The sequence below is a fragment of the Ylistrum balloti genome, unplaced genomic scaffold (genome assembly GCF_031769215.1).
Source record: "Ylistrum balloti isolate Yb309-2 unplaced genomic scaffold, AGI_CSIRO_Ybal_v1 Utg370018, whole genome shotgun sequence".
NCBI lineage: Eukaryota > Metazoa > Mollusca > Bivalvia > Pectinida > Pectinidae > Ylistrum > Ylistrum balloti.
The window spans coordinates 1,284,376-1,296,275 of record NW_026782087.1 but is presented as its reverse complement, the minus strand read 5'-3'; the positions used below and the strand labels follow the sequence as shown (position 1 = coordinate 1,296,275).

Genomic DNA, 11,900 nt, shown 5'->3' with positions numbered 1-11,900 from the left:
GTCTTCTTCTCAGACAGATTTCAATATATCTGGCTGGTCCGAACGGCCTCTTGTGCCTTTGGCATTTCAGAAGAAAATGACTTCCTAATCATATGTGTTGAGATATTGATGAAAAAAGTCTGTTCCTGTCCGTTCTTGTAAAGGTAATCATGTAGGAATGTTCGCGAGATTAAGTAATTTGATTGGTTTGATCGAGAGAGACACCTTATCATCAAGACAGTGCTAAATATCCAACAGGGCGTGGTATTACGTTTCATAATATAGTACATTTTATATGCTTCATAGAAGATACAAATATCTTTCCAAGCTGTATCTATCAAATGATGCTATATTAGGCCATGTGACCAAAATTAGAACGAAATTGTAAAGCCATCGATTTTATTTTGGCAATACTGACCTGAAGTTATTTAACAATTAGGAAAAAACTTCTTGATTAAAAATAAGATATAAATGACGTTTGATAAATCGGTTTACAGATAATATGTACAATGACAGAAAACACAGCGTGACGTTATACATCACACGTGACCACACTAATCATACAACAGGTTCCGGTGTCATGATGACGTATCACACGGCGCAAGTTATAATGTGATTCATTACCAGGTGTAGTACAACTTTTCTGCGCTAGACTGCGTTCGTTGTATTTTCGAAGCGAAGTCTAGCGGAGAACCGAAAAAAACAAAGACTACGGCATATTTTTTTTTAAATGTTGAATTTCTTGCATTTTTATCATTAGCAAGTAACTTTTCAGCTTTAAATGTGTTACACTTTTCTTTCCCCAAATAATAGAAGGTAGATTTCAAACCTTTCGTGTGGTATATTAAACAGAATAGTTTTCGCGACAAGACCCGTTCTACTTCAAACTTTTGAATTTTTCAATGAGCTGGCATTTAAGACGCAAAAATAAGTTTATCATATAGATTGATATATATGAATATTAGTATGTCTCCACAGACGATACGGCTGATTACTTGTCTGTTTGTTGCATTGATCACCCCATGAACGGCCAATGTCATCTGTAGTCTCTTTGTAAGAACTGGTGACTACCTTAGTGAACAACATACGGAAATCCCGTCGCATTCCATCAAGAGCAGGTGGAACTTCGCCTGGTTTGGGGATCGCTGTCATTCAATGATGTAATCAAATCAATTGACAACAACATCATAAAATATTCAAATATCTATTAATGCGCATGTGCACAAACAATAAATAACGAATGAATAACGAGTGAATAACGGATTTATCTTGGAAAGATATGTGACTTAATACTTTAACAGATTTCCGTTTGGAATATGGCGGGCCCATCCATGAATGAATTACTCCACAGCCTATACGTCTGTTTACTTATTTCTTTATTGGATTCTTCAGCCCACCAACGTCCATGGTATTTTTTTTAGACAGTGTCTCCTTGGTTACCTTACTGAACAACATACTAAAAGTCCGTCGCATGCCATCCAGAGGAATAAAGTTAAATTCCCATGTCCAAGGACACAACTAGCACAGACTGGTTGATCACTGCCCTGTCCGTCTTCCGGCTTGGCACATTGTACTTTACAAAGGTACCGGTCTATACCTTTCACTAAGTCCGGCAGATCGATATTCTGGTATTGTAATAATGCTTGTTTTTGGAACAGCGAAAACGCTTTATGTCAAATGATTAGTACGGTGTTAGTATTTTCCTACATATAACGGCAAATTCTGATTAGCCACCAAGTTAGGTGTCAAGGTTTTATCGCTGTGTATGTGAAGAAGTGTAATGAAAGAACGGATATTTGATGAACAATCTACCGATCGTTACATAATGTAAACCTTACATTAAAAAAAAGTCAGTCAGTCTGTCCCTTTCTCTAGACACAACAGTTACCTTTACATAACATGAACTAAGACAGAACAGTTAATTCTTTTTATGTAGATATCAAAGTCATATATTTGTCTCTAGATCTCCAATTGAGGCAGCAAGTCCCGCTTATTTTCACCAACTCTACCACGCCAACAACACCGCCATTTTAATATTTAATCCTCCTGAAATAACTAATGTTTATAGGTCATTTAACAACAAAACCTACCCGATTACTGTACTGCATAAGTTAAAGTTAAATAGACAAAACACATGGAATAGGAACTAAATCCTAAATGGACAGATCAGGCCCCGCAGATAAACTGTGTTATATTGGAAGTTCCGATTTTGACATTTGACAAAAACTATTATGTTCGAATTCCACAAACAAGATTAGAAGACAGAGCGATAGATAGAAGGACGAACGGACAGACTCGGAACAGAAACATAATATGTAGCTCTCAAGAACTCATTGATTTAAACATGTTTTATAGCTTTGAATAAACAAAAGGATTGAACAAAAGTCATTATTTATAGGCGCCCTTGACGCAAATAATATACAACAAATAATATACAACATGTAATATACAACATGTAATATACTACAAATAGTATACAGCATGTAATATACTACAAATAGTATACAGCATGTAATATACTACACATAGTATACAGCATGTAATAAACTACAAATAGTATACCGCATGTAATATACTACAAATAGTATACCGCATGTAATATACTACAAATAGTATACAGCCTGTAATATACATGTAATATACTACAAATAGTATACAGCATGTAATATACTACAAATAGTATACAGCATGTAATATACAGCATGTAATATACACAAATATTATACATGTAATATACATGTAATATACTACAAATAGTATACAGCCTGTAATATACTACAAATAGTATACAGCATGTAATATACTACAAATAGTATACAGCATGTAATATACAGCATGTAATATACTACAAATAGTATACAACATGTAATATACTACAAATAGTATACAGCATGTAATATACAGCATGTAATATACTACAAATATTATACAGCATGTAATATACAGCATGTAATATACTACAAATAGTATACAACATGTAATATACTACAAATAGTATACAGCATGTAATATACAGCATGTAATATACTACAAATATTATACAGCATGTAATATACTACAAATAGTATACAGCATGTAATATACTACAAACAGTATAAAGCATGTAATATACTACAAATAGTATACAGCCTGTAATATACAGCATGTAATATACTACACATAGTATACAGCATGTAATATACTACAAATAGTATACAGCATGTAATATACAGCATGTAATATACTACAAATATTATACAGCATGTAATATACAGCATGTAATATACTACAAATATTATACAGCATGTAATATACAGCATGTAATATACTACAAATAGTATACAGCATGTAATATACTACAAACAGTATACAGCCTGTAATATACTACAAATAGTATACAGCATGTAATATACTACAAATAGTATACAGCATGTAATATACTACAAATAGTATACAGCATGTAATATACTACAAATAGTATACAGCATGTAATATACTACAAATAGTATACAGCATGTAATATACAGCATGTAATATACTACAAATAGTATACAGCAGGTAATATACAGCATGTAATATACTACAAATAGTATACAGCATGTAATATACAGCATGTAATATACTACAAATAGTATACAGCATGTAATATACTACAAATAGTATACAGCATGTAATATACTACATGTAATATACTACAAATAGTATACAGCATAATATACAGCATGTAATATACTACAAATAGTATACAGCATGTAATATACAGCATGTAATATACTACAAATAGTATACAGCATGTAATATACAGCATGTAATATACTACAAATAGTATACAGCATGTAATATACTATACAGCATGTAATATACAGCATGTAATATACTACAAATAGTATACAGCATGTAATATACAGCATGTAATGAACTACAAATAGTATACAGCATGTAATATACTACAAATAGTATACAGTATGTAATATACAGCATGTAATATACTACAAATAGTATACAGCATGTAATATACTACAAATAGTATACAGCATGTAATATACAGCATGTAATATACTACAAATAGTATACAGCATGTAATATACAGCATGTAATAAACTACAAATAGTATACAGCATGTAATATACTACAAATAGTATACAGCATGTAATATACAGCATGTAATATACTACAAATATTATACAGCATGTAATATACTAAAAATAGTATACAGCGTGTAATATACTACAAATAGTATACAGCCTGTAATATACTACAAATAGTATACAGCATGTAATATACTACAAATAGTATACAGCATGTAATATACAGCATGTAATATACTACAAATAGTATACAGCATGTAATATACTACAAATATTAATACAGCATGTAATATACAGCATGTAATATACTACAAATATTATACAGCATGTAATATACAGCATGTAATATACTACAAATAGTATACAGCAGGTAATATACAGCATGTAATATACTACAAATAGTATACAGCATGTAATATACTACAAACAGTATACAGCATGTAATATACAGCATGTAATATACTACAAACAGAATACAACATATAATATGCAACATGTAATATACTACAAATAGTATATAGCATGTAATAAACTACAAATAGTATACAACAAATAATATACAGCATGTAATATACTACAAATAATATACAGCATGTAATATACTACAAATAGTATACAGCATGTAATATACAGCATGCAATATACTACAAAAAGTATACAGCAGGTAATATACTACAAATAGTATACAGCATGTAATATACAGCATGTAATATGCTACAAATAGTATACAGCATGTAATATACAGCATGTAATATACTACAAATAGTATACAGCATGTAATATACAGCATGTAATAAACTGCAAATATTATACAGCATGTAATATACAGCATGTAATATACTACAAATAGTATACAGCAGGTAATATACAGCATGTAATATACTACAAATAGTATACAGCATGTAATATACTACAAACAGTATACAGCATGTAATATACAGCATGTAATATACTACAAACAGAATACAACATATAATATGCAACATGTAATATACTACAAATAGTATATAGCATGTAATATACAGCATGTAATAAACTACAAATAGTATACAACAAATAATATACAGCATGTAATATACTACAAATAATATACAGCATGTAATATACTACAAATAGTATACAGCATGTAATATACTACAAATAGTATACAGCATGTAATATACAGCATGTAATATACAGCATGTAATATACTACAAATATTATACAGCATGTAATATACTACAAATAATATACAGCATGTAATATACTACAAATAATATACAGCCTGTAATATACTACAAATAGTATACAGCATGTAATATACAACATGTAATATACTACAAACAGTATACAGCATGTAATATACAGCATGTAATATACTACAAACAGTATACTACAAATAGTATACATCATGTAATATACTACAAATAGTATACAGCATGTAATATACAGCATGTAATATACTATGGTTTGTTAAAAATATATATAATTAAAGACATGTACACAGACTGAATGACACGCACTTTCTAGGTGTATATACTGAAGCTTTGATAGGAAAGGAATGATTTTCAGTTCAATTCAGTTAAATGAATTCGCCGGCGCATTCATGACAAGTTTGAAAACTAGAATATGTAACTATCAAAGCTCATAATTAATTTCTTAGTTCGGTTTCCAGAACAAAAATAATACATAGATAAATAAATTTGATGTAAATTTGTTAATCTGATGACAGTATAATAGCTTGTGTGGGCTAAACTGTGCCGTTTTCAATAATTCTAAACTCATTCATGAGTGGGCCCGTCACATTCCCAATGGAAATGTACAAAAGTACAAAGTTACACACAACTGATAAATCCCTTGTACTGTTGTCCTTTTTTTAATTAAAAAACGCACGCGCGCATTCATTCAGTTTGCAAATAGGGTTTCTCTTCTACCAGCATGACACAAAAATTAATTATTTTCCGATGTTAACTTCTTGTGCAGGAATTCGCCAATTGCTGGTTAATATTGCAATTTGTCGGAGCCTGGGATACATCCAGTAACAGAAGAATTATTTTTTTAAATACAAAAGCTATCCATTATTGTGTTGTGACAATTCATCTGATAACAAGGGATTGTTTTAAATGTGATGTCGTAGCTTCATCACGTCATATGCAGTGTTTCTATATATTGAGTGAGAATCTTACTTGTGTGTGACTTATCACCACAGATCGCAGATATGAAATACGTGAATGATGACTTGGTACACCACTTTACTTGAATTTTAAGAACCAAATATCAATGTTTCACTATATTTCTGGATTTTTAACAACTTAATTGGATACATATTACAAGACACTAAGCACAGCGACCCCTTCTTTTTATTTCAAAACTATTTCCATAAAATTCTATTAAAGCAAAAAAGTCTTGAAAATAGCTGAATTTCAGGACATTGTCAAATAAAGGATTTTCAAAATTTGCAAAAATTGTCATGAATGGAACGTTAACACTACGAATTGTCATTTTTTTCAAAGACTTGATATATACCTTGACATGAGGTCAAAATCGAAACAAATTACAAGGTTGCTCTTGACTCTAAATCAGTTTGATTCAAACAAAAATGGCAAACAAGGACACTTACATGTGTGGCTGAACTAGAATTACAGGAACTGTACAAATAGGCCGAATCGGATCGATTCTAAATGTGAGCGGCCAACATCTGGTGTCCGGTGGAGTTCGAATCTGACTGTCCCTTGACACATTGTGTGTGACTGTACAGTTAAAGACCCCACTTTAGACCAGTCAAAGTGTCACACGGGAAATGCGCTTAAGCGCGGAACCCAAGGAGACCGTCATTCTAACAACTAGACACGGTCATTGTTGGTCAGAAAATATTACCTTTGGGGTTTACAAACGTCCCGATTACTACATAAAACATGGATGAGCAGTCCTTTCGGGTCGATAAAACAGAATATGAACGTATACCGTGGTGCAGCGACCTTGTCTACTCATCCGTACAGTGTCAACTTTCTTTTTTTTTTCTCTTGCGTACGTTGTTCAACAACAACGATGAAGCAATAGGACTTGATATTTGAACGGTGGCGTGCTGAGATAAATGGTTCTTAGATTTGTCATAATGACGTCATCAGACAGTTGTCTTGAAAAATTTAAATGACTTCTAATTAACCAGTATTCTTGGAGCTTGGACATGGTTCTGACCGAGTGTTATTCTTTAAGGGTATTTTAAAACATTTGGGTTGTCCTGTAATCAGCATCAAGGTATTGGTGTATGATAGGTGGTCTGACCGTAGTCTGTAAGTGTCTATGATCGGTGTTCTGACCGTAGTCTGTAAGTGTCTATGATCGGTGTTCTGACCGTAGTCTGTAAGTGTCTATGATCGGTGTTCTGACCGTAGTCTGTAAGTGTCTATGATCGGTGTTCTGACCGTAGTCTGTAAGTGTCTATGATTGGTGTCCTGCTTGGTGTTGTGTATGATCGGTGTTCTGACCGTAGTCTGTAAGTGTCTATGATTGGTGTCCTGTTTGGTGTTGTGTATGATCGGTGTTCTGACCGTAGTCTGTAAGTGTCTATGATTGGTGTCCTGTTTGGTGTTGTGTTGTGTATGATCGGTGTTCTGACCGTAGTCTGTAAGTGTCTATGATTGGTGTCCTGTTTGGTGTTGTGTATGATCGGTGTTCTGACCGTAGTCTGTAAGTGTCTATGATTGGTGTCCTGTTTGGTGTTGTGTATGATCGGTGTTCTGACCGTAGTCTGTAAGTGTCTATGATTGGTGTCCTGTTTGGTGTTGTGTTGTGTATGATCGGTGTTCTGACCGTAGTCTGTAAGTGTCTATGATTGGTGTCCTGTTTGGTGTTGTGTATGATCGGTGTTCTGACCGTAGTCTGTAAGTGTCTATGATTGGTGTCCTGTTTGGTGTGGTGTTGTGTATGATCGGTGTTCTGACCGTAGTCTGTAAGTGTCTATGATCGGTGTCCTGTTTGGTGTTGTGTATGATCGGTGTTCTGACCGTAGTCTGTAAGTGTCTATGATTGGTGTCCTGTTTGGTGTTGTGTATGATCGGTGTTCTGACCGTAGTCTGTAAGTGTCTATGATTGGTGTCCTGTTTGGTGTTGTGTTGTGTATGATCGGTGTTCTGACCGTAGTCTGTAAGTGTCTATGATTGGTGTCCTGTTTGGTGTTGTGTATGATCGGTGTTCTGACCGTAGTCTGTAAGTGTGTATGATCGGTGTTCTGACCGTAGTCTGTAAGTGTCTATGATTGGTGTCCTGTTTGGTGTTGTGTATGATCGGTGTTCTGACCGTAGTCTGTAAGTGTCTATGATTGGTGTCCTGTTTGATGTTGTGTTGTGTATGATCGGTGTTCTAACCCTAGTGTGGAAGTGTCTATGATTGGCGTCCTGTTTGATGTTGTGTTGTGTATGATCGGTGTTCTAACCCTAGTGTGGAAGTGTGTATGATTGGGTTTCCCGACATTTTTTAGTGTCTACGATTGGTATTTGGACTATTGTTTGAGTCAATATGGTAAATTCCCCATCGATTGATTTGCTTTGTAGTGTTGATGAACATGAGAAATGAATGGATTATCCCAGTACCGGTATATTGTTTAATATCACTTCGATAGACAGTTTGAAAAGATCTTCAGTGTATTGTGAGTGGAAAGTCTAGGCACTTTACTGAACATATGTATTTGTGCCACTGGCGAATCCTTATTACGTGGGAGGATTCTTGTAGCAGGACGATTTTGTCATTGTACTGATGTGGACTGGTTATCTGTGTACCTCTGACAGGTTATCTTTATATCAATGTATACAGATATCCTTGTACCTGTGACAGATGAACTATGTATCACTGTATACAGATATCCGTGTGCCTTTGACATGTTATCTTTGTATCAATGTATACAGATATCTGTGTACCTTTGACAGGTTATCTATGTATCAATGTATACAGATATCCGTGTACCTCTGTCAGGTTATCCATGTATTACTGTATAGAGATATCCGTGTACCTGTGTCAGGTTATCTATGTATCACCGTATACAGATATCTGTGTATCTGTGACAGGATATCTATGTATCACTGTATACAGATATCCGTGTACCTCTGTCAGGTTATCCATGTATTACTGTATAGAGATATCCGTGTACCTGTGTCAGGTTATCTATGTATCACCGTATACAGATATCTGTGTATCTGTGACAGGATATCTATGTATCACTGTATACAGATATCCGTGTACCTCTGACAGGTTATCGATGTATCACTGTATACAGATATCCGTGTGCCTTTGACAGATTACAATGTACCACTGTAAACAGATATCCGTGTACCTTTGGCAGGTTATCTGTACACTAAGAATGGATCGTTCGAGTAATGTGTGTATTGGCCGTATATTAGTCGTGTATAGCCTCGACTAGGGAATTTCCTTCTATTCGAGTGCTACAGTGTCACGGTAGAGACGAAGGGTCGCTAGTTCGAACCCCGCAGAGAACAGATTGATTATTTTTTTATTACTCAATTTTAACATTGGACATATTATCTTTGCACCGCTTACAAATTATTTAATATCCGCTCAACATTGACAGATCTTCACAGATAGCTGTGATAGTATATCTGTCTGCCTGACACGATGGTTTATTAAATATTAATGTGGGTTATATCGGAATACAGCACCTGGTAATGCGCATGTCTGTGATATATAGGTCGAAAGAAGTGTACTGATGTACCTGCGCATGTCTGAAAGTAGCAAAAAGTGTTATGCACTTGTTGTCTGTTCCGAAACTAATCATTTTTGCTGTGTTGATCATGGTCTTTTTATGACCTTATTGTGTAAATATATTGTTAAGACGTGTCACAACCATTTCCCTGACCCTTCTTTCAACACTTGTCTACCAAGTAGTTAGGGAGTCTCTGACCAATAACGTCCATACTATAGACCAACACCATCAAGCAGTGACGATTACCATCCGATGTATGTGATTAATTTAAGTCGAGTGTGTGACAGGAAGTCGTTATATCATTACAATAAAACACAGCTGACCAGCTAGAATGTCGAGGAAAAGAATTGTACTCCTGGTTATATTTTGTAGGGACCGATAATTTTTTTATGATATTAGCATTGACCAGTTGTCCAACTGCTGTTAGTTGTTTGAATGTTGGTACTAATGAAACATTACGATCACAAGGCTTTTTTTCAGATAGACTTTTTTGATAAGCAGCTTAATTTTATTTCAATTATCGTTAAACTACACGTAGGAACTTTGATTCAATAACACGCGTATATACCAATTTAGAATTACATTTTTAGAATTAAAATAAATTAATTGCTTTTGCAGAGGTCATCGAGTTCGCCGAGCCAAGCGTCAGCCCAGCGATCGGCATTCGAAAAGACCTTCCAATCCCCCTTATCATACAAGAAGATACGGAGTGTGACGTCAGTGCGAGTCCTCAACCCCCAAAGGATTCCTACGACAAGCTCATTCATTGGCTAGTTGAAATGGCAGATGGTGACGACATTGACCTTAAGGACCCTAAAATTGTTGAGGAATTCCGAAAATCTCCTTTGATCGGCAACGCGGCAAATCGTAAGAAAGATCTAGGTCCTCGGTCTCAATCGTACGATATCCACGTGAGTTACGAAGGGCCAATATGTAGTAAACCGTCGCGGTCGTGTGGGGATATTGAGGAGGAGACAGAGGCGGAGGGATTTATGGAAAACCAACCAACACCAAAGAGTTTCAAACTGTCTCCAGATCCACCTCGTCACAACCGCAATAGATCTAGACTGAAGAAGCAAAGCGCTGTGTCGTTTGACTCGACTTCCGGTGACTCAACTCACTATAAAAGGTCGAGCAAATCCTATAGTGATCTTAACGATTCGGCGAACTTCTTTGTTAATCAACAGCAAAGTTTATTGCGCAGCCATCATAAAGCCAAACCGGTTCCGAAAACGCGGAACCAGTTTACGAAACAGTATTCGGAACCCGTGCCTTGCATCCCTAAAGTATGTGTGTACGAGAGCATCGACGACAGCGCAAGCAGTTGCTCTGATCGAAATCGACATCGTTCGTCAAGTGCTAGTCTTGATTCCAGATCGCCGAGATGTAGTCGACAAACGACATTTAGCGACGAAGATGACTTACTCTATGAAAGGAGCAAGTCTTCCCTGCTCCAGCCTCCTCTGGAAATAATGACCGTTCGAGAGCAAGGAGAGGAAGAGACAGAAGGTGAGGGCGGGGTGATCAAAACCAATCGCCGGAAACACAAAGGCAAGATTTCCGGAATGATTAGTCGAAGCGTGGAAAACTTGATAGGTAAAACATCGCGTCTAAAACATCGCTTAAAGTACCGGAGCTCGAGTTTGTTTACCGTGAACAATGATAACAAGTCGGAAATACCCCCAGAACTTTTCAACGACAAACTTTTCCTCAACGACAAACTGCTGGATGGTAACATAGACGACATTCTGTACGCCGTGGACACATTGTGGCCCAATGAATGACGCCATTGATACCGGATTACATGTATTGTAACCGAGAGAATCAATGGTCTGCCATTTGTTAGACGTGGTAGAAGAAGCCGCGCTATGGTACTATTTGGTACTCAAGGGCGTTCTTGGTTGCCAAGCATACCTGCCCGGGAATAGTTATTCACAACATTTTGTGAAGGCAAATGATTCCAGTCAGCAAGTCTCAATGTTTAGGATTCATGAACGAGTTCTTTGTAGAATGAATTGTGGCTGTTGTACTAGATACGATGAACTGTAACTAATTCGATCAGCTATTGCAGGAAGCAGTCGTTTGTGCAAGGTGTGGGGTGATGATTATGAGTATAGTTTTGTCGCGATACGGATTGTGTTGACTGTTGAAATGGTTTG

At 35.6% G+C, this 11,900-nt stretch overlaps 1 protein-coding gene across 1 annotated transcript; it reads left to right on the top strand.

The window, feature by feature from the left end:
• Nucleotides 1-6,940: 6,940 nt before the first annotated feature.
• Nucleotides 6,941-11,525, top strand: LOC132548572 (uncharacterized). Its single transcript, XM_060212435.1, has 2 exons — nucleotides 6,941-6,983; nucleotides 10,360-11,525. The coding sequence occupies exons 1-2, from the start codon at nucleotides 6,941-6,943 to the stop codon at nucleotides 11,523-11,525; spliced, it is 1,209 nt and encodes a 402-aa protein (XP_060068418.1).
• The last annotated feature ends 375 nt before the right edge of the window (nucleotides 11,526-11,900 follow it).